This window comes from Marmota monax, unplaced genomic scaffold, assembly GCF_021218885.2.
Source record: "Marmota monax isolate L192 unplaced genomic scaffold, Marmota_monax_Labrador192_F-V1.1 WCK01_AAM20220418_F8-fsc00296, whole genome shotgun sequence".
NCBI lineage: Eukaryota > Metazoa > Chordata > Mammalia > Rodentia > Sciuridae > Marmota > Marmota monax.
Window position 1 is genome coordinate 762,880 of NW_026694723.1, and position 23,500 is coordinate 786,379.

Genomic DNA, 23,500 nt, shown 5'->3' on the forward strand with positions numbered 1-23,500 from the left:
ATTCTGAGCTCCAGAGAGCTTAACACCCAACCCTGGAAAGTTTCTAGACTGATCATTGAATGGATGATCTATGAGTGCCTGAAGTTCTAGGGACCAATGAAAAGGCACCAAGATATTTGCAGATCAGCTTTTTCCTTTTTCTAAAAGGGGATCAGCATGGAGAAATGACACTCAGGCTGTGTAGGAAGGTGGCCCCAGCAGCTGTCAGCAGTTCCAGGAGTTTACAAAAGTATATTCCAAAAGCCTGCAATTTTACTAATAGAACCTAGTAAAAATAAAGCACAACAAGTCTCCTTGGCTGTAGAGATATTTTAAAAACTGGACTACATAATCATTGTACAGGACCTGGGCAGAAAGAAAGAAAGAAAAAATTTGAGAAGCACTCCATGAATGTAGTGTGACTGAATCTCAGAAAAGACATTTGACAAAACCTTTCATGAGAATGTCAGAGGTAAACAGGAGGAAGGTGGACCAGCTGTGTTGCAGCTGCCATTGAAGGAAACATTGTAGTTCCATATAAAGCACACAGAACTTGGAATTTTCTTCTAAAGCATAACTTAACATTGTTTTATTAAGGTGTATTAGTCGTATATACACTTCTCAGTACATTGTGTGTGTGTGTGTGTGTGTGTGCGCGAGGCATGTATGCTTGTACCCTAACTCCTGGTGACTGAGCCCAGGGTCTCAAGCATGCTAGGCAATAACTCTACCACTGAGCTATATTCCCAGCCCTGCTCAGTGAATTTTATACTTATATACTTTTGTGCTCACCATTCAGATCAAGATATGACATGTTTCCCAGAAGGCTCCTTCATACCCTTCCTTGTCAATCTTCTGCTTCAAGAAACCACCATTCTGATTAGTTTTGCCTGTCCTCGTCCATCATACAAAATATACTTTTATTTTGTTTCTGGCTTTGTGAGGTCATTGTTATAACACAAGATGCATCCTATTGCTAAATAGAGCAGTCATTTATTCTTTCTCATTGCTGTGTAAATTTATTTGATGGGTATTTGATTTGGTATAAAAGATATTTGTTAATATCTTTTATAATATCAATGAAACACTTATTGCTAACGTTAAATTTAGTAGTTAAATGTTAGATACTTTCTTCGAAGCTTGAGAACAAAACAAAAATGACTTCTATTGCTACATTTTTTTAACATTTTACTTGAGCTCCTTGTCAATGCAATAAGTTAAGAAAAAGAAATAAAAGAAAAATTGGAAAAGATACCATAAAGCCTTTTTTTTTTCCCCAGATGGCATGAATACATATGTAGAAAAGCTAAGAATCTATTACTGGAAGTAACAAGGAAATTTAGCAAAGTCACTAGCTAAAGGTCTATATAAAACATCAATTTTATTTCCATATAACTAGCAATATTTGACAAATAAGATTCTTCAAATACCATTTATTAATGTGTGTGTATATGTGTGTGACTGTGTGTTTGGGGGAAGAGAGAATATGAAAAAACTAATGTAATCAAGCAAGTGTTAACATTTAGGAAATCTGAGTGAAGGGTGTACAGAATTATTTTAGTACTCATTTTGTAATATTTCTTTGAAATTATTTCAAAATAAGAAGTTAAAGAAACATTCACAATAATACACAAAAATCAGGTATGTAAAAATAAATCTATTAAAAGATGAACAAATGGGCTGGGGATGTGGCTCAAGCGGTAGCGCGCTAGCCTGGCATGTGTGCGGCCTGGGTTCGATCCTCAGCACCACATACAAACAAAGATGTTGTGTCTGCCAAAAACTGAAAAATAAATCTCTCTCTCTCTCTCTCTCTCTCTCTCTCTCTTCTCTCTCTCTCTCTTTAAAAAAAATGCTTTAAAAAAAAGATGCACAAAGCCTATATTAAAATCATAAAATGTAACTGATACAAGCTAAAAACATAGGAAAATAAAATATTGCAATCTGGTATTGTTCTAAAAATTCAGTGTGATCTCAATTAAAATCCCAGCAGAAATTATAAATATAAACAAAGAATATGGAAGGGCCAAAATTAAAGTTTGGGAAGCCTTTTCTGCAAATGGCCAGACAGTAAATGTCTTAGGCTTACAGACCATGCAGTCTTTATCTCAACTACTCATTTTTTGCCCTTGTGACACAAAGCAGCTAGGCACATTATGGGGAAAAATGGACATGGTTGAACTACAATAAAACTTTATTTATTTATTTATTTATTGGTTGTTCAAAACATTACAAAGCTCTTGACATATCATATTTCATACCAATAAAACTTTATTTACAGGAACAAGCAGTGGGCCAAACTTGCCTTGCAGACCACAGTTTGCCAAACTTTAGCCAAGACCATCATGAAGAAGAAAGGAGGTGAGTAGTCTTCCCAGACACCAATACTTACTAAGACCATAGAGCTAGGGAGAATAGCAGCAAGGTTGCTGGTAGAGAAACGCACCGGTCCGAGAGGGTCCACAGTCCAGCCCCTGGCAATCCAAATCTGCCTTCTGCTTGCTCTGGACTGAGGTGCCTATGATGGAGGTGTTCAAGGAGGAGAAAGTTGGTTCCAGGCCACGCCAAAATGCGATGGCCAAGGTGCAGGAACCAGGGAGCAGACTGAGGTTGGGTTTCAAACCAAGATACTGGTTTAGAACCAGTATAAGAAAAAACAAAGACTTCCCAAACTTTAATCTTGGCTCTTCCATATCCTTTGTTGATATTTATAATTTCTCCTAATTAAGATTAAGAGCTCTGAGTGCTTAACAGTGAAAATTGCACAATCCACATTACACCCATGACCCAAAGGCGTGGCAATTAGAAGAACACATGTGGACTCCTGCACACGGAAACCTACATACAGAGAAAGAAAAGCTTATAATTCTTTAGTAATGGGAAGGCATTTTTATTCACCAAAATGGGTACATTCTGCTTATTTATCAAGGTAAAAAAATCTCTAAGAATTAAAGAGGCTGTCGCTGGGGCCCCATCACAGTCCTGGGTGCTATAGCAGGATGTTCTGCAATGGCTATGATTGATTGTGTTATGTTCTTGACAACTGGAGGAAGTGTGAACTTCATCATGTTGATAAATTAGACTATGGAGATTCTTTATAATTACCCAGGGCCAGGTTTGTTGGTCCGGGCTTTGTTCCTCTGGGGTGGATACTAGAAAATTCTCAGGACACCATGTGTCTCCAGTATGTCAGAGTCTGCCAAACACATAAGGCGCCAGCTCATATCCCTGCAGAAAGTGTAGCAGATGAAGAGGGATCATCGCTGTCCTCAGATCAACAAAGGTCCTGGTTCCCAAGGTCGTGCTTGGTTCACACTGTTTCTCCTTTAGGCACTGCTGGGTTGTACCCACACACACCACTTTTTTTTTTTTAATTTTATTATTTTTTTATTAGCTACACATGACATTACAATGATCTTGGCAATTCATACATTTGAATCATTGGGGTATAATTTCTCATTTTTCTAATTGTACAGATTACAGAATCACACTGGTCATAGAGTCACCTATATACATACAGCAATCATAACCACTTTGGGTTTTGTTATGACTATGAACACACAGCTTTATAATCGGCTCTCCCTCAGGTGGAACATAATAAGGACTGATAGGAGCAAAGTCCAGAGAGATCCTCTGCCAATTGTTTTCCTTTGGATTAGCTGAATTTGCTGCCATCTTGTTTGCCTTGGGATTAACTATCGAGTTTGTTTGTTTGTTTTTAAGGAAAATAATTCTCAAAAACAAAACTTCTGCTGAATCATGGATTGAAGAGAAGGCTAAAGATCAAATTCAATATGGCCAACTTGATGAAGTCTTTGTTTTTCCTTATGATATGGGAAGTCAACGAAGAACTGTAGATGGGTATTTACACAATCATCTCCTGAAGGAGATGGACTGGAGCAGCCAATAAGAGAAGGTTGTCATTGGTTTAGCATAACAATAGACAGTTGAAACAAAAAGCAGATAAGAGTTGAAGTGCTCACTATAAATTCATAGATTATATATACTGGCGCCTGCTATCCTTTGAATAAGGGAATTGAAACCTTCTTCATAAGCCCTTGCACTAAAGAACCTGAAATATAGAGATACTGTTGTATAGTTGTATGGAGAAAAAAAAATTTTTTTTCTTATTTTTGGTACCAGGGATTGAACCAGAGGTACTTAACCACCAAGTCACATCGCCAGCCATTTTAATTTTGTATTTTGAGAAAGGGTCTCACTAAATTGCGTAAGGCCTCGCTAAGTTGCTGAGTCTGGCTTTAAACTTGAGATCCTCCTACCTCAGCCTCCTGAGCTGCTGAGATTACAGGCGTGCCCAGCTGGAGAGAAAATTCTTGATGATTACTTTATATAAGGTATTCAAGAATAAGAGATGTTTCCTTAGAAATTGTGGGAAAATGTTCTTGTGATGCTAAAACATATCCAGCCCGAGAAGAAAAACAGAGCCACCGTTAAAATGAACTTATTCTTTACATCTGCTTCATTACTTCAAAATTGTACATATCGTCAAAAAATTATGCAACAAGCCCACTCTGGTTTAGGTGTCCTTTTTCTCAAAGGTGCCCTAGTGCCATGAATTAAATATCTTTATTACCATCTTGAAATGGAGAAGCCATCCTGCCTTTGAATTCCTGCCTTTTGACTACCTCTTCTTCCCCCTAAAAGGAAAAACATTTCACACAAGTAAGGTAAATACATTTTCTCTGGATTTTGTTTTGTTTTGTTTTCATGTGCTGCACCTCTAGACCTCACCTGCACAATTGAGATATGGTTCCCACTTTGCCAGGAGAATCTGCATGTGATGATTTGTTTCCCCTTTATTTGCTATTTCTTATATGATATCCTAGATACTATAGAACTTAATTTGTCAAATTCAATAAAAGCTCAAATTGTGTTACCTTTTAGTAATGTAGATTTTGTCAAATCCAATAAAGATCAGTGTATGTTCTGTATAAAAAAATAAGACAAGGGAGTTAAATGTAGCATCAGATTAATGTGGGCTTTGCCTGCAGTCAGACTTATGCTATGTTATTTCTATTTATGTCAATTCTAGAATGTTAAGAATGTAACAAGGGTTGGGGTTGTGGCTCAGTGGTAGAGCACTCGCCTATCATGTGAGAGGCCCTGGGTTCGATCCTCAGCACCACATTAAAAATAATAATAATAAACAAAATGAAGTTATAAAAAAAAGAATGTAACAGAAAAAAAAAAAGTAAAAGTTCCCTTCCTCTTCAGTGGTTCATATCAACACAGAGAAAGTTCTAATGGGAAGCTCTGTCCATGGTTCTATTCAGTTGATACTTTTAGTAAAGACACAACACCTATTTATATTAATTCAGTGCTGAGAGGAATGTTTAACTATATTAGAACAACAACAACAACAAAAAAGTTTATAGAGATTTTGATAAGTGTGAAACAATCAAGAAAAAACAAAACCAAACAGAATGTCGGGAGACAGTATAATAGGGTGTATAAACGGTAACATCAGAGAGATTAAAAAGGAGTTCCATACCAAGATAGTTATCATGGAATTATTTTAAAGAGATGGTGAAAGTAAGCAAAACATCCAACAATAGCAAGGGAGTTAAGTTACCTAACAAAATATTAAGGTGAAATTCACTGAGTGAATTTTGTATTTCCATTATGATTTTATATGCCTTCAGTATTAAATGAAGCTTTAAAGAATATGTGATGATGTGAAATATATGTTCTAAAATTTGCAAAAAGTTATAAATGCACAAGTAGAACAGAAGACAGAAATAAACAATAGTGCTGGGCACAGTAACACACATCTGTAATCCCAACATCTTGGGAGGCTGAGGCAGGAGGGTCGAGAGGTTCAAAGCCAACCTCAGCAACTTAGCGAGGCCCTAAGCAACTCAGTGAACTCGTCTCAAAATAAAATACAAAAAAAAAAAAAAAAAAGTACCCCTGGGTTCAATCTCCAGTACAGAAGTAGATAAATACTAGCTATGTTAATGATTGATTTCTTTTTTACCCTTTCAAAAATCTCTACCTTTAATAATCAGGTGGGGAAACTGGCAATCAACATGTTTAAGTTGCATTAGGCATTTCTGCTGATCTTAAGCCCAGGATGAGTCAACAGTGGGCTAGACACAGCTGCCAAGAAAACGAACACAACCTTTAGCCACCCAAACAGAAGCAAAGTGTTCTGCAAAGAAGAGGTACCAACTCTTGGCCTCCAGATGGCTCAGACTCATGTGGAACCTAGTGTCCAATACAGGAAACCACATTTTGAACAACATTGGGACAGACACTGGGGCACATCCAAAGAAGGATGACCAAGGTCATGAGGAAAATGAATGACACATCATAATTCATTCACTTACTAACCCACCAATTCAACCTACCAAGCACCTACTAGGCATTCTGGAGGAAGTGGAAGAATTGTAACAGAGAATGGCTCTCTCATGGAAGGATCCTTCTGGGGGTTGTGATGGTTGTCCCCAAATATTTAAATCTCTATCGTATGGTGTGGAGATGAAGTTCCCCTGGGTCATTCCATAGGCAGAAGGTCCAAAAAGTTCAGAGAGGCAGATTTTATCCCAAGAGAAGACAGTTTGGGGAGTTTGGTTCGGTTTGGTTTATGGTGTGGGGATGAACCCAGGGCCTTGCGCATGCTTCATAAGCACTACTGAGCTTCACTTCCAGGTCTTTGTTTTGTTTTCTATCGGGCAGCACCATCCAGAGTGAGCAGCTCATCCCCAGATGGTCTTGAGCAAAGGCTGTCTGGCTGAGTAAAGCCATTCTTGCCTCTCTCTGGTCATGGCTGGGAGGTGAGTCTCCCAAGGCTACTCCATGACACCATTGGCTCTTGGATTGGCTTCTCCTCCTGTGTTGACCCCACAGTGCAGGGGCAGGTGGTCTCTTCCCTGAAGTTTAGTAGAAAGGTGAGTCCCACGTGACACTTTTACATATTTTCCCCCATCAGATACACATTTGTATCTTCATATTGCCAAGCAGAGAAAAGAGTTTGATCAAGCAAGCTTTCATAATTTGCTGGCCAGAATCCCCCAGGCAGATCTCAACTGGCTTCAAGTGAGCAAAGGGCAATGCAGTTTGGGGGAACCACAGTCTAACTCTTCCTTCATCTCCCTGATTATCTATCTATCATCATCATCATCATCATCATCATCATCACCATCAATCACTTTCATGTAATAAGTACCCAGTAGGTGCCAGATGGGTAATAACACCCTGTGAGGTAGGTTTTATTATCAACATTTTCATTGTTGAAAAAAAAAATGTGGATTATATTCATTAAAGGGAATGTCAGATCCAGGACTGGAGCCTGGGACTTTGGGATCTTAAATATGGAGGAGCTAGTAGTTGATTCTAAGAATCTAGAGATGATGAATCCCATCATCCTCTTCTCTTTCTTACCTAAAGATTAGGGGAAATAAGGTTCTACAGCTAAATTTATCATCAAAGCCTAATGATTGTGGCTGTTCTGTATCTGTTTGCTTTTACCTATTTGCAGATTTGTAGAGGACTTGAGACACCCTGGAGAGAGGAGACCTGAGCTTCAGCCCTTACCCTGCCTCTAACTAGTTTGTGACCTGAATCAAGTCAGTTAATCACCTTCCTCCTCAGTTTCATCATCTTTGAAGATAACTATATAATGCTTAAATATCCCTTCTACGTGTCTAAGTTTCAAGAAAATGCAATTAAAAAAAAAAGTGATGCTAAGGGAAATAAGCCAGACACAAAGGGGAAAGATATTATATAATTTCACTTATCTGAGGCACCTAGAATAGTCAAATTCACAGACAAACTGGATCAACTAAGAAAAAAAGAGAGAGGAAATAACTAAAATCAGAAATTAAAGAAGGAGGGTCAGGGCAATAGCTCAGTGACAGAGCGCTTGCCTAGCATGCATGAGGCACTGGGTTCGATCCTTAGCACCACATACAAATAAACAAAATAAAGCCATTTTTTTTAAAGAAGAAATTAAAGAAGAGACATTGTTAGTAGTTTTATGGAACTAAAAATAATTATTAAAAAGTACTGGACTAGGGGTAGAGTTCAGGGGTAAAGCACCTGCTCAGCATGCAGGAGGCCCTGGGTTCATTTATTCAATCAATCAATCAATATGCACAATGATATACCAGCAAATTGGATAACCTCAAAATGAACAAATTCCTAGAAACGTGCACCCTACTAAGACTAAATCAAAAAGATATAGAAAACCAAAACAGACCTATAGTCATTATAAGGAGGTTGAATCAATAATTTAAAAAAAAATTACCAAAAAAGAAAAGCACAGAACCAAATGCTTTCACTGGTGAATTTTACTGAAGATTTAAAGAAGAATGAACACCAATTCTTCCCAAAGTCTTTATTAAAAATCAAAGAGAAGGGAACATTTCCCACTGTATTCTTTGAGGCCAGCATTACCTCATACCAAAGCTAGACAAAGACCTTATAAGAAAACTATATACTCATATTCCTGATGAATTTTGATGCAAAAGTCCTCAACAAAATACTTGCAAATTGAATTCAACAACAGATTAAAAAAATATATACTGGAGATATTAGATAGAGTAATTAGGCAAGAAAAGGAAATAAAAGGCATTCAAATTGGAAAGGAAGAAGAAAAATTTTATCTCTGTTCATAGTTGACATGATAATATATGTAGGAAACCCTGAAGATTTCACACAAAAAAAGTTAGAATTAATAAATGAATCCAGTTAAGGTCTAAGATACACACACAACACCCAAAATCAGTTGCATTTCTACTCATGACTAAGGAACAGTCCAGAAAGGAAATTAAGAAAGCAATTTGATTTAGCAAAAAGAATAAAATACTCAGGAATTAATTTAATTGAGAAAGTCACTTGTATACTGAAAACGACCAAGATATTACTGAAATGAATTAAATAAGATACCATTAAATGGAAAGGCATCCTCTGTTCATTCGTTGGAAGATTTTATATTGTTAAGATGCCAGTATTACCCAAGTGATCTACAGATTCAGAGCAATCCCTTTCAAAATGCCCAATTATGGTTTTCACAGAAATAGGAAAACCTATCCTAAAATTCATATGGAATCTCAAGGGACTCTTAACAGCCAAAACAATCTTGAAAGAGCAAAGTTGGAGGTCTTACAGACCCCCCCACCACTGTGCAACCTTGGACAAGTTATTAAGTCTCTCTGTTCACAAGTTTCCTCATCTATAGATGAGGAAAACAACATCCTTCAACTCATAGAACCTTTATGAGATCAAATGAGTAAATGCATAGAAAGTCCTTAGAAGAGAGACTGGGACACAGTAAGTACCATATAAGGAAGAGCTACAGAGATATTTGGTTCCCTGTAAGTAGCTCAGCTAAATGATACCCATTTCCAATATATTTTTTAAGGCAAAGTCAAGACTTAGAGCCAGGAGTCAGAAAGAGAAATTAACCAGAGAGGTGACTCACTTTCCTTACGCAGACAGGGAAAACCCCACGGGTGCCATGCTCAGAAGTGCAGGGGCATCTCTGAATGCACCAGTTTAATAAACGGGGGGTGGATTTAGGGAGCTCACTTCCTATCATTTGACTTGACTCGACTCTGAAAGCAAGGGGACAGCCCCAGCCCCTGCTTCCCAAAGCCAATTCATGCCCCTCTGTTGACCATAAAAGTACTCTGTCTTAGACTGTTGCTCATCTTCCCTGCCATTTACTTGGCACCCTAGGAGGGAACCTGTGCCATCCAAAGGACACAGAGCTGAAAAGAATCCATCACAGAGCTGTTCCCAATTCATTCCAACATTATCTCACACCAAAGCTAGACAAAGGCTCCGTGAGAAAACTGTCTCATTAAGAAGGCCAGAGCAGGAGATACGATGTCTGCATTTAATTCACTACCCTCTCCTTTGTAAGAGGCATTGGTTATCAATCCAGAGAATGTAGAAGCTCTCCTGGAAATGACGTGCAGGAGTGATAGGGGTTACTGCGCTGCTAAATATTCTCCATAGGCAATGCAATGCAGATGTTTGCAGCTTGTTGCAAAACAACCAGATGAGAGAAGGCAGGAAAAACAAGCTAATTGCATCTCCCAGTCAAAGTGTGCTAGAAAAATCTTTATACACAAAGTTAAATGTTGGAACTGGGCCAGCTAGCTCAGGACCAGGATTATTGACTTTGAGCAGGGATGACTCTTACCAAATGCCTGGTCTGGCTGTCTTCCACTGTTCCCAGCAGGACCACGCTCCAGGTGGAAATGCCAAATTGTGCACACGGGGAATTTCCAAAAACTGAAGCTCCTGCTCAGCCCCTGAAGTCAGTGCTAATGTTTATGTCGCCCTTGGCCAAGACACTCCTGGTTATTTTCACTTTCTCTCTTGACAGACTCACATAGGGGCAAATACAGTATTGAGCAACCAGGGGGAAAAGGTCTGGGGGTTTTTCTGGGGGCTTGCTCAAGCTGGCTGGTTTGTGGTGCCTGTGTTGGTAAGGTCTCTAAAATCCATCTTTCTGGAAATCGAGTCATGATGAGCTACCACCTCTCCTCCCTGAATCAAAGTTAAAAATCAATGTGGCGTGGAATCACACTGATGGGGGAGCTTACTTATTAATTAACTCTTCTCCATAACTGATTTATGCTTTCGTAGTAAGACCCAGACCATTTTTGCTCCTGCAAAAACACACCGGAAGACATCTCTGAGAAGTTTACCCCAAATCCTTACACGAGGACCTATGAAATCTAATTTTCCCATAGTGCAATGCTAGGTGAATGTTTGCTTCTCCAAATAAAAGTGCTTCTTTTAGGGCTGGAGTTGTGGCTCAGTGGTAGCACACTCCTGTGGATCTACAATTTAAAAAATATTTTAAAAAATGCTTCTTTTAAAAACAAACAAGCAAAAAAAGAAAAAGAAAGAAAGAAAAAGTGCTGCTGCTTCTCATTCTCTCCTCCTCCCCCTTCTCCCTCCTCCTCCTCCTCCTCCCCCTTCTCCCTCCTCCTCCTCCTCCCCCTTCTCCATCCTCCTCCTTCTCCCTCCTCCTCCTCCTCCTCCTCCTCCTCTTCCTCTTCTTCTAATGAAATTTATATGGTCCACCATTCCTGTTTTGACCCTGAATGCTGAGAAGCCCAGAGTCAAATTTCATGATTAAAATATTTATCCATATGCAAACAGTTCCCACTTGGACATAATGGGCTTCCAACTCTCTTCTTAAATTTTTCATTGTCACTGTATTTAAAACTGTAAAAAAAAAATAAACAAACAAACAAAAAAAAAAACCCTCATGATCTTTTAAAATAATAAGGTAGAATATAATTAATTAATTAATTAATTACACTATTAAACTTGACCACAGCGTTAATCTCCAACCTTGCTACTTAAAATAGAACTGAGCTCCTAATGTTCCTGAGGCATTGATAAAAGTTATTGTTCAAAAAGAATTGGCTCTGGGTGGGGTTCGGGTTCCTAATTTGAATCTGTTTTCTTGGAGCTGGTTTGAACCAATTGGTGAGACTGAGAGATAGTCACTTCCCACTCTCCTTTGTTTGAAAGGATCCTGTTTTGCAGGTGCAGGGTTCACTGCAAGCTTTCTGGCTCTAAGGAAAGCACTTGTGCACCTGCGTACATCCAATGTTCTTATCTTTCAACCAAACCTTGTTACAAAGAATAGCAGCCCCACAAAACCCTCAATAGAACAAAAGATCTCCAAGTGCTGGAGATTTTAAAACTCCACTTGGGCTGGAGTTGTGGCTCCCAGGGCGTGCGGTAGAGCACTAGTCTAGCACATGAGCAGCCTTGGCTTCCATCCTCAGCACCACATAAAAATAAATATATATATATTTTTTAAAAAAGGTATGGTGTCCAACTACAACTAAAAAAAAAAATCAATATTTTTAAAAACTCCACTTATTAGAACAATGGTCAAGTAACACAGTAGCAAAATAGTTACAATATTTGGACACAGCTCAGGATTGGTTACAACAGATAGAACTGTTTCTGGCTTATACTTTGAGTGAACAAGCGTCTTGGGCAAGAAGTGTTCTTATAGCTACTATTTGCAAAAGTCAGCAACTGGGGTTGTAGCTCAGTGGTAAAGTGCTTTCCTAGCATGTGTGAGGAACTGGGTTTGTAATGCCAAATTCGTGGGACCCCAATAGACCTCCAGGAGCCGAATCCGATGCAATCACACAAGAGTCTTTATTGCAAGCTCGAGCCTGGACTCACAACCGTTACCAACGCAGTGGTCCCAGGGAGTGAGTCCCAGTCCTTTGTTCAGTGAGATTTTATAGATTTGGGGGGATATTCTATGTGTCACAACATCACACAGCAAATCATTTCACACTGTGGGAAAATCAAACAACAACTCTTAACATTGATTAGCACATTCACTATTGGGAACAAGTTGGGTAGGGGTGATGGGTTAGTACAAGAGGGGTATTCATTTTGAACTGATTGGTTTAATCCGTGAAGGGTGTACGTGTTAAACTACATGGTTTCCTAGCATGTTATCAACGACCAAGTCTACTGGGGGTCATCTGACATCCCAGGTATTTTCCCTGTCTCATGCTGATTGGTGGTTGTTAGGGGGTTGCTATGGGTCCTCACCTAGCCTAACTGAGTCAGCGACATCTGGCGCCTCAGATCTCTCCTGTTATTTACAGACAAACAACTCAGCAGAGTGGGTATGTGCCTAAGAAGGCTCTGTGGGTTTTTCCAAGGTCAAGGGTCACGCCCCTTCCTTGGCAGGCTTTGCTGTGAGGTAAAGGCTGGTTTCTCAAAAATGGAGTCACATCAGTTTCTCAGGTTCAATTCTCAGCAACTGCATATAAGTAAACAAATAAGGGCTGGGGATGTGGCTCAAGCGGTAGCTCGCTCGCCTGGCATGCATGCGGCCCGGGTTCGATCCTCAGCACCACATACAAAGATGTTGTGTCCGACGAAAACTAAAAATAAATATTAAAATTCTCTCTCTCTCTCTAAAAAAAAAAATAATAATAATTGAAAAAAAAAACAAATAAAATAAGCATCTATTAACAACAATTTAAGATATTGTTTTTTAAAAAACAATCAACTGCAATCTATTCTATTAGAACCCACAGTTAACTGGGATCTTTATTCATTTCATCTCTCAGTGTAGATGACCTTCTTTTTAAATTATAAGAAGTTACATTTATGTCTGAGAGGTAATAAAATACCAGTATCCCAGGAATATCCTTGACTTATCCCAGGATCCTATGTAGCTGTCTGTACCCATATGGGCATTGCTGCACTAAAACCTGTAGGTGTTATTGCACCCTCAGTTACTGAAGGCAAAAGCACATTCTTTCAATGTAGTTTTGCACAGATTTCTGTTCAATAAATCAGAAAGCAATATATCATAACAAGCTCTTCCATGAGCCCCGTAGCAAAATGCTTCTCTTCCAAATGCCTCCCTTTGATACATTAAAAAAAAAGCCTTTCCCTGAGTGGCCCAAAGCATTCATGTCAATTCCTTAAAGAAGTAATTGTATCCTTCCAGTCAACAAAAAGTTGCTGAGTTTCTACTCTGTGCTTGGATGAAGGTGGACAAATACCTACTCCCTGCAACAGACAGACTCGGCTGATTGGTCATGGGGCTCTTGCACAGACACTATATCAATCCATGGGGCCTGGAAGATACAAGCAGCTCCACCTTCCTGCACCAATATCCTCTGCGCCTATTGTGTGCCAGGCTGAGGGGTAAAAAACAAACAAACATGAATAAGGCAGAACTCACAGTCTAAAGGGAAGCCAGTCACACAAACAGACTGTCATCATAGCAAGAAAGTTCTGTGATTGTCAGTGGTGTGGGGTGGTCCTGGGCTGCCTGGGCTGGGGTCAGGAAGGCCTCCTGGAGCTGGGGGATCCTGACCAAGGCTTCAGTGCACTGCAGCAAAGGGGTGAAGCACACAGGCTCTGAAGACAGGTTAGATGGGTTCAAGTGCACCTCTAAGACTTCCCACTATATGACCTTGAACTAGGTATTTAGACTAAATCTCTAGTACCTGACCTATATATTGGTGTTCCCCTCACAGCACTGCTAGATGATGGGGATTATAGATCCACTTGGCACTTAGCACAGCACTGGGCACACAGTAAGAATCTGTTCAGGGTAATGTTATCGCTGTTTACCATTGTTTACCAGTGACCAGGGGACCTGAAAGTCGGAATCTGTGGAAGGGGGAGGTCTTCCCTCTTTTATAGCTAAATTCTTCTTTTAGTTTTCCCACATTCCTGTCCTTTGTTTCCCTTTATCTTGCAGTGATGGAATGCAGGTGGGAAGGCCAAAATGTGGGAGATAGGTGGGCTGAAGGAGTAATATAGGCAGGAAGGGCCTGGGGCGGTTTTTGATTAGCACCTCCCTGTTTGCTGGGAGCTGCTTCTTGAACAGTTCCTTAGGACGGTTTCAGGGCCTTGGGGACATTAACATTTCAATTTAATGTTAATGAAATGCTGCTCTGGTTTCTCCGACTCCATTCGATAATGGTCTCCATTTTTTTAATCTTACTCAATATTAGGCCCGATTTACCTAACTACATTAACTACCTTTCGGTAAATCTGGCTTCAGTAGGAGAGTCATGCAAGGGACAAAATTTACTGTGTACCAGGCACTGTGCTAGGTGTCTGAAATAAAATAGTGCGCCTGGCAAAGTCCAGAAAGAGCAAGGAGGTTAGTGAGGTTGTGAAGCCAGAATTAGCCGGGCAGAGAGGTAAGGGTGGAGCCAGAGAATGGGGGAATTGAAATTCTTCCACCCTCTTGAAGATAACCTGCCCCTGCTCCAAACTGTTGCTAAGGTAACCTGTCTCAGGGATAGTCCCTCCCCACAAGGGGGGTGTTAATTACGCCCCTTTCCCGCCCAGATCACTCCCACTTGGCCCCTGCACCCCATCTGCTTCTCTCTCCTTTTGGCCAACCCACCTGGGCATCTCCTGGGCCTAGTCACCGACACAGGAAGGAGAGAAATAGGGAAGCCTAGGACATATTAAAAAGGCAAACCCCCCTTGCTGCTTGAGATACCAGGATACCAGCTATGGCCCCCTTCTCCCTCCTGGGAGAAGTCTATGTTACCTCTTTTTAAACAAACCCTGCTTTATATGCTTGCCTTGGTGTGTTTCTCCAGTGCTACACTCCAACATGTGAAGAAGCAGGACTTGTCGCTGGTAACTGGGGGTATCAGTTGGAACAGAGGGGATAGAGGGGAGAGTGAAGCCAGATTTAACGATAGGTAGTTAGTGTAGTTAGGTAAATCGGTCTAATAAAGAAAATAGGGTCTGATCCGAGCCTGGGAAAATCAGAACTACCACTGGGAAATTGAAACGTTAAAGTCCTCAAGGCCCAAGTCTGTCCTAAAGAACTGTTAATGAAGCAGTTAAGAGATGCTAATCAAACCACCCTAGGCCCTTGCTGCCCAGATCTCTTCTCCCCGCCCCATCAGGCCACCTCTTTGTCACCTTTGGGCCTTCCCACCTGCATCCCCCACCACAAGCAGGATAGAGGGACACAAAGGACCGGAATGTGGGAAGACAAGGGAAGACCTTAGATATAAAAGGGAGAAGACCTCCCCTTTGCACGGATTTCACCTTTTGGGTCCCCTTCTTCCTCCTGGGGGAAGTCTTTTCTGCTATCCTTTAATAAAGCCTTCCACTCTCCACTCCGCGTTCGCCTGGGCGTGCTTCTCTGGTGTTGTACTTCAGCATTCGGGGAAGCAAGGACTCTTATCGTTCTTCACTTCCTGGCAACGACTGGCAGAGATCCAGGGACACTGTATGTAGTTGTTAATAAAGTGATTATGCTTTCTAGAAAGGAAATTTATATTCCTTACAGACATTAGACTCCCCCCTCCCATACTCAGATGTCCTGGGAGCCTGAATTCCAGCTTCGGCCTGTGATGCCAGGACTTCCCTGCCCACTGTGGACATTAAAAGGCAAATGCCAAGCCAGGCGTGGTGGTGCACACCTGTAATCCCAGTGACTTGAGAGGCTGAGGCAGGAGGATCCCAAGTTCAAGGCCAACCTCAGCAATTTAGCAAGGCCCAAGTAACAGTGAGATCTTATCTTAAAAAATAAAAAGGGGACTGGGGATGTGGCTCAAGTGGTATCTTGCTCGCCTAGCATGCAAGAGGCACGGGGTTCGAATCTCAGCACTACATAAAAATAAAATAAAGATACTGTGTCCACCTGGAACTAAAAAAATAAATATAAAAAATAAGATAAAAATAAAAAGGGCTGTAATGTAGATCAGTGGTAGCTTTACCTGAGTTTAAATCCCAATTTAAAAAAAAAAGGAGTTTTAAATGGTATGCAATATTAATATAATACTAAAGGAAGATAAAATCATGAAACTATACAAAGCAGAATTCCAATTTTGTTAAATAGATATTTATAAGAATTTTTATTTGATAAATTTTTATAAATTTTTATAAATTTTTTATAAATTTTTATAAATTTTTATAAATTTTATAAATTTTTATTTATAAGAATTTTTTATTTGATGATAATAGTGGTTACTGAATGAGTAACAGGTATTTTTTTCTCATCCTTACATATTTCTATATTTCCCCAAGTTTCTCTAATAAGCCTTTTTTAAATTGGGATAAAATATACATAACATAAAACTTACTATTTTAAGTGTACTCTTCAGTAGTCATATTTGTATGTGTGTGTGTATATGTGTGTGTGTGTGTGTGTGTGTGTGTGTGTGTGGTGCTGGGGATCGAACCCAGGGCCTTGTGCATATGAGGCAAGAATTCTACCAACTGAGCTATATCCCCAGCCCACTCCAGTGCCATCTTTTATATTCACATTGTTGGGCAAACGCCATTATTCGTCCACAGAAAGTTTTTCACCTGACAAAACTGAAACTTTTATATTCATTAAACTCCTTGTTGCCCCTTCCCCAGTCCCTCCAACCAACTTTCTACTTCCTGTCTCTATGAATTTGACTCCAGTATATCCTGTAACTGGATTCACATGGTATTTGTCCTTTTGCAACTGGCTTATTTCAATTAGTATAATGCCTTCATGGTTCCTCTGTGTTGTAGCATGTCACAACTGACTTCCTTGTTAAGGTTGAATAATATTCCATGGCATGTGTATGTCATATTTTGCTTCCCTAGTCATCCAAAATAGAGATTTTTTTTTAATGAGACTAGAAATTGAACCCTGGGATGCTCTACCACTGAGCTAAATCCCCAGCCCTTTCTATTCTTTATTTTAAGAAAGGGATCTTACTAAATTGCTGAAGCTGGTCTCAAACTTGCAATTCTCCTGCCTCCACCTCCCGAGTTGCTGGGATTACAGGTGTGCACCATCATGCCCTGTTGACACTTGTGTATTTTCCACCTTTTTGGTTACTGTAAATACTGTTGTTATGCCTCTCATGCTTTTTATAATCAGAAAACACATATAAAAATAAAACCAGGGCCAAGCAACTTAGTAAGATCTTATCTTAAAAAATAAAAAGGGCGTGGAGGCAGATCTGTGATCCCAGCCATTCAAGATGCTGAGGCAGGAGAATTGCAAGTTCAAGGCCAGCCTCATCAATGTAGCAAGGCCTTAATTAATCAACTAAGAGAGATCCTGTCTCAAAATAAAAAATGAAAAGGGCTGTGGATGTAGATCAGTGGTGAAGTGCCCTGGTTCAATTCCCAGTACCGATAAATAAATAGATAAATTAATAAATAACCAGGCCACCTCCACACACAGGAAATGCCCAGTCTGGTGCCTGACTATCCCTTTGAAATCACTTAGACCAAAGAAAACATCTCCTACCTAGAACCAGGGCCTCTTCCTTCCCTCGATGCTCCCACTTGTCCTCCCCAGACAGGGAGTCAATGATGGGCTGCAGCAGGTTGCAGACGGCCAGAGCCATCTCCTCGTTCTCCACAGACATGAGGCCACAGATCCGGTCTATGCCAACTGCATGCAGAATCGCCGTGGCCTAGACCCCCAGCAAGAACCACAGTCAGCAGCACCATCTGTCCTTCCCGGTTACCATGCACATGACGGGGTGGGTAAGATCCACTCCCATCCCACTCCATGCCCTAGGGAAATGAGCACTGGCAGCCATGCTTTCATGAGACTCACAGCCTGGGAAACCTCTTTCCAGAGGTTAAGAAGGGCACCCCCCAAAACAGCAGGCCCATATCACACAGGGATATAGAGCCCTTGCAACATAGCAAGACATATTGAGATGTGGTGTGAGTGTAAAATACACATTGGGTTCAAAGACAGTATTAAAAATCTGAACTAGCCTACCCTTGCCTTCAGCTCCTTCCTTTGAATCACTCCTGATACCTTTGTTTTATGAAACCCTTTTCCAGCTCAATCAGAAAAGGCCTGAAACAGTCTTTTGAAACAGGGACCATAAAACCAAGGTTGGCGGACAGGAAAATGCTCTAGACTTTTCATCAGGTTCCCTTTATGCCAGTCATAGCCCTGGGCATGTGTCACCCTCCATGTCCCTGTACTGGCAGCCATCTGCCCTGGGCACACCGGTCCCAGAGTCCTCACCCTCGCTCGGTGGCCACTGCACATGCCTGACAGAGTCCGCACTGCAGCCAGCACCAGCTCAGGCCTCTTAGTGTCCAGGAGCTGCAGCAGCAGGGCCACTCCATTGTTCTGGAAGATCCCCTCAGCCCCTGCGTCCTCCCTGCCCAGCACAATGAGGTTGTTGGCAGCCTGAGGGAAGGAACAGACAGGGAGGGTCAAGAGGGAGGGATGATTGCTGAAGCTTTGTTCAGGGACCAAGTACAGGGCCTGGTGCCAGCAGTGGGTCTCAGAACATTGTATTCTCTTATAATCCTGCTCCTGGAAACACAACCCCAAAACAAAAGTCCAAAGAAGTCAGGGTAGGTTGTGGCTCAGTGGTAGAACGCTTGCCTAGCATGTGTGAGGCACTGGGTTCGGTTCTCAGCACTGCATATAAGTAAATGAATAAAATAAAGGTCATCAACATCTAAAAAAAAAAAAGAAGAAGAAGAAGAAGTCAAGGTAACCTGCATAAACACCAACTTGATGAAATATATTGCAGCCATTAAAGTTATAGATAAGTTTTGGGAATATAGCTCAGTGGTCGAGCTATACTGGCATGCACAAGGCCCTGGCTATGATGCCCAGCTCTAGAAGAGGAGGGACCCACAAAATGAAAACAAAAACCTAGCTGGGTATGGTTACGCATGCCTGTCATCCCAGTGAATCAGGAGGCAGAGGCAGGAGGATTTTGGCTTCAAAGTCAGCCTCAGCATCTCAGAGAAGCTCTAAGCAACTTAGCAAGACCCTGTATCTAAATAAAATGTTTTTTTAAAAAAGGGGCTGGGAGTGTGGTTCAGGGGTTAAGAACCCTTAGGTTCAATCCCTGATTAAACAAACAAACAAACAAACAAAAAACAGGAAACAGGAACCAAAGCAAGAAAAACACTTAGTAAAATTATAGATAAAAAAGATTCCAAGGGCTGGGATTGTAGCTCAGTGGCAGAGCACTTGGCTGGCATGTGTGGGGCACTGGGTTTGGTCCTCAGCACCACATCAAAAATAAATAAATAAAAATGGGGGTATTGTATCCATATGCAATTAAATATATATATATACACACACATATATTTTTTTAAAAAAGCCTCCAAGCTGGAGGTGGTGATGCACACGTGTAATCCCAGTTACTCAAGAGGCCAAAGAGGATCACAAATTCAAGGCCAGCTTGCACAGCTTAAAGAGACCCCCTCTCCAATAAAATAAAAAGATCCACAGATGTAACTCAGTGGTAGAGAACCCCTGAGTTCAATCTCCAATACAGGGGGGAAAAAGATATTTGCATATCATGTGGATATTCTGACTATAAAAATAACATCTCCCACCCCCAGGCACTGTCTATCAAGTTCTTGAATGTAGAACACTCAAATGTTCAATTTCCTTTTTCCAAAGGAGGAATAGAAGGAAACATGAAAAAATACTGCACCACATTTGGTTAAAATGTATCAGTACTTTTTTTTATTTTTATTTTTAGATGTTGATGAAACTTTATTTTATTCATTTATTTATATGTGGTGCTGAGAATTGAACCCAGAGCCTCCCACGTGCTAGGCAAGTGCTCTACCACAGAGCCACAACCCTCCGTACCAGTACATATTTTAATGTTTCAGAATGACTTTCAATATTTCTAAATGAAATAAAATATTATTTGAACTTCTCATTGTTTCTCAGTTCTGAAATTACAGTGAAGCAAGTGAGGCATTACCTTTGGATGCAAAATTTAAAGAGGCACCCCAAAGTTAGTAATCCAGGTAAATAATAGGTTGTGCAATGTTCTTTTTTTTTTTTTTTTTTTTTTTTTTTTAAACTGTTAAGAAAAATTTCGTGTTTTATTGTATCATGAGGCATTGAAACATCTGAACAAATCAATATCTGGGTGGTGAGGCAGCTGCTTTCTCCTTCACTTCTTTGGGTTACTAGAGCAACTTGTCAGTAGATTAAAAAAAAAAAAAAAAAAAAAAGACAATCTTTTGCATTACTTAAGTCTTTCCAAGGCATGCGCTGGTACAACACAAACTTCTCCCATCAGATGCAACTAGGCTAGTGTCCAAACATCATGCACAACACCTTGGTGGCAGCAGCGCACTGCGCCCACTCCCACTGTGGCCCTGCTTATTTGTGTATGATATTTGGAGCATCTGGAGGAGTGTGATAGTATTGGGAAGAGGAGGGAGGAGGAAACAGCATGAGTGCCTGGCCAGGAGGAGGTCAGCCGAAGTTGTGCAGGGCAAGCCTGAACATGTCATTGGTGCAAACCCAAGCATCATTGATGTTCTTTAATAGGAACATCTGGTGGAACCCCATGATAGGGTCTTCATCAGCCTTTAACTGGCCCACAACCATGCTGATGATGCAGCTATCTGGTGTGGGCTGATGGTCCTGCGCCGTGATGCTGTGCTGGATTTTCTGGAACGGAAGGCTAGTCAACTTCTCCATAATGGCAGCTTTCCCCTGAAACTGCTGTCCTTCCCACGTAAGGCATGATGCATCAATATAAATTGCACCTAGCTGGGTTCTGTCATTATCAAATAACTGGTAGTAATGTTGAATGAAGCTGGATCCAATCTGCTCCCAAATTGGCTTATCTCCCATTCTGGAGCGTCACCCAGCGTCACTGAGACCCGAGGGGCTGGCACGATGGCGGCAGCGGCGGCGGCAACCCAGCGCGGTCTCTGTGCAATGTTCTTGAAAATCAAAATCAATGCCAAAAAAAAAAAAAAAAAAAAAACTCTGATGAATAAAATATCAGAATCTTAAAGACAGGATCTGACCCTGCTGCATGACTCTCCATACTGATTCACTCTAATTAAGGCACTGTTTTCTAACGTGCTTGACTTTGGGCTAATTTCCCCCCACGTTCTTCAAGGACCAGGGCCCTCACTCCTTTACTCCTGAACAGCCTTTAAGTGCAGAGATCCTGAGAAACCCAGCAGCCTGAGCCGCGGGTCCGAGAGCGCCCTCTGCTGACTGACTGGCGCCGCCTGTCACTCACCTTTTCCAGCTTATCAGCATCACTGTTTTGGTCCAAGAGGATCTCAAACATGTTCTGTATCCTGGAGTCTGTGGAGAATTGAACGCGGAGCTGAAGAGAGAGGAGGTATTTATGAGGGAGGCAGAATTGGGTCACATTATTTCGATCTATTCTTCTCAGTAAATATTAAAATTTTATTCTGGAAATAAGCCAATACCCCAAAACCAAAGTCCAAATGTTTTCTCTGATATGCTGGTGCTAATTCAGAATAAAGGAACGGGGTGGGGAGGTGCGGGGAAGAACAAATATTCTGAATTAGACAAAGGGGAATGAAGGGAATGGAGGGGGAATGGGAAAAGGAAAGATAGTGGAATGAATCGGACATTACTATCCTATGTGCATATATGATCACATGACCAATGTAATTCTACATCATGTACAACCAGAAGAATGAGAAGCTATACTCCATATATGTAGGTCAAAATACATTTTACTATCCTGCGTAACTAATAAGAACAAATTTAAAAAATTTATTCTGGGCCCTTGGCACATTCATTTATTCATCCAACAAAAGTTAACTGAATAACAACTGTGTGCCAGGCACTGTTCTAGAAGTTGGGGATAGAATGATGAACAAAGTTAAGTCTTTGCCCCTTGATGCTCACAATCTATTTCCATTCCTTAGCCCATTTGGTCATCATAATAGTCTTGGAAGAGAAGGAAACATCAGCCCAACTTTAGAATAAACAATTCCCTTAGACATTTAAATGCTAAGTGATCATAGTTTTTTTTTTTTTTTTAAAGCTTCCATCTAGAGTTTAGAAGACCCTTGTTCTAGCCCTGGCTGTCTTGTGTCCTCAGACAGCATCACAATACGCACACGTAGGTGCTCCTGCTCAACAGTCCTGTGGAGCCTGCCGGTGCCCCTTGCTGTCTCCAGCTCAAAGCATGGAGGTACGGCTGGCTCTGTCCTGAGGTCCTGCTTCCCTCGCACCCCAGGTTTGAGGGAAGAGGTAAGGGCTACCTTCTCCTGGATGCTGGTGTTGAGCCTCCTCAGCGTCTCCTGGAAGTTCTGGTTTCGTGGCTCAAGGGTGGCACAGCGCTGCACATCCTTGAAGGCCTGGTCCAACTTTCCCAGGTGCTCTAGTGCCTGGCATCGCCGATACAGAGCCTTGATGTCTGAGGAGTTGATGTCGATGGCTAGAGAGGGGAGAGGGCAGAGTCTCAGGGCGCCAGGCTGCGGACCACCTCTTCCACCCCAGCCCTAACTGCAGAATCCTGTCTTCCTTGGAGATTATCCACCCATGTGGACTATCTGTCCCATACCATCTTTTTGTTAGGGAGACAGTAAGATCCACAGAGTCTTAAGACTGGAAGAGAGCTTAAGAGTCATCTCATTCAGGTCCTGATGCAACAGGCTCCTCGGGGTTCATCTGATTGGCAGTTGCATATCTCCTGCAACTGGGAGCTCCCTCCTTCTCAAGATAGCCAGGCAGCTCTGTTAGAGAACCCTTCCCTCTTCCTACCCAAAATGTACTCACTTTAACTTTGTCCTTTTATCCTAAGTCTGGCTCTGGAACCACTGAGATGAAATCCAACACTGGTTCCTTGTGACAACCTTTAGGTATTTGAAGGCAGCCTATCTGTCCACCTGGGAGTTGCCTTCCTGGGGCTAAATATTGCTGCTTCCTTCAATTGTTTCCGGTTGGTTCCCTCTTTCCCTTTGTGCGTGTGTGAATGTATGTCTGTGTGAGTGTATTACTGGAGATTGAATCCAGGGGTGCTCCACCCCTGAGCTACACCCCCAGATCTTTTATTGTTTTCTTCTCTTTCTTTCTTTCTTTCTTTTTTTTGATACCAGGGATTGAACTCAGGGCATTCCACCACTGAGCCACACCCCCAGCCCTGTTTTGAATCTTATTTAGAGACAGGGTCTCACTAAGTTGCTTAGTGCCTCACCTTTGCTGAGGCTGGCTTTGAATCTTCGATCCTCCTGTCTCAGCCTCCCAAGCCACTGGGATTACAGGCGTGTGCCA

The 23,500-nt window shown here is 41.3% G+C and overlaps 1 protein-coding gene, 1 non-coding gene and 1 pseudogene across 4 annotated transcripts; 2 read left to right on the top strand and 1 right to left on the bottom strand.

Moving 5' to 3' along the window:
• The first annotated feature begins 2,324 nt into the window (after positions 1 to 2,324).
• Positions 2,325 to 4,062, top strand: LOC124078930 (palmitoyltransferase ZDHHC6-like; annotated as a pseudogene).
• Positions 2,887 to 23,439, bottom strand: LOC124078915 (nuclear transport factor 2). Of its 3 annotated transcripts, XR_009224868.1 has the most exons (7): positions 22,489 to 23,439; positions 21,486 to 21,575; positions 18,479 to 18,646; positions 17,738 to 17,906; positions 15,547 to 15,728; positions 4,878 to 4,926; positions 2,887 to 4,637 (listed from the first exon to the last, which is right to left on the bottom strand). XR_009224868.1 is itself a non-coding variant. In XM_046424012.2 (5 exons), the coding sequence occupies exons 2-5, from the start codon at positions 21,534 to 21,536 to the stop codon at positions 15,682 to 15,684; spliced, it is 435 nt and encodes a 144-aa protein (XP_046279968.1). In that variant the 5' UTR covers positions 21,537 to 21,575; positions 22,489 to 23,439; the 3' UTR covers positions 11,235 to 15,681. The 3 variants fall into 3 exon arrangements, 2 of the variants coding, with proteins under 2 accessions (XP_046279968.1, XP_046279969.1); XM_046424012.2 differs by lacking the exons at positions 2,887 to 4,637; positions 4,878 to 4,926 and having other exon boundaries at positions 11,235 to 15,728; XM_046424013.2 differs by lacking the exons at positions 2,887 to 4,637; positions 4,878 to 4,926; positions 15,547 to 15,728; positions 17,738 to 17,906; positions 18,479 to 18,646 and adding an exon at positions 20,304 to 21,177 and having other exon boundaries at positions 22,489 to 23,355.
• Trnad-auc (transfer RNA aspartic acid (anticodon AUC)) lies at positions 5,056 to 5,128 on the top strand. Its single transcript has one exon. It is a non-coding gene; the product is annotated as a tRNA-Asp (tRNA).
• Positions 23,440 to 23,500: the final 61 nt, after the last annotated feature.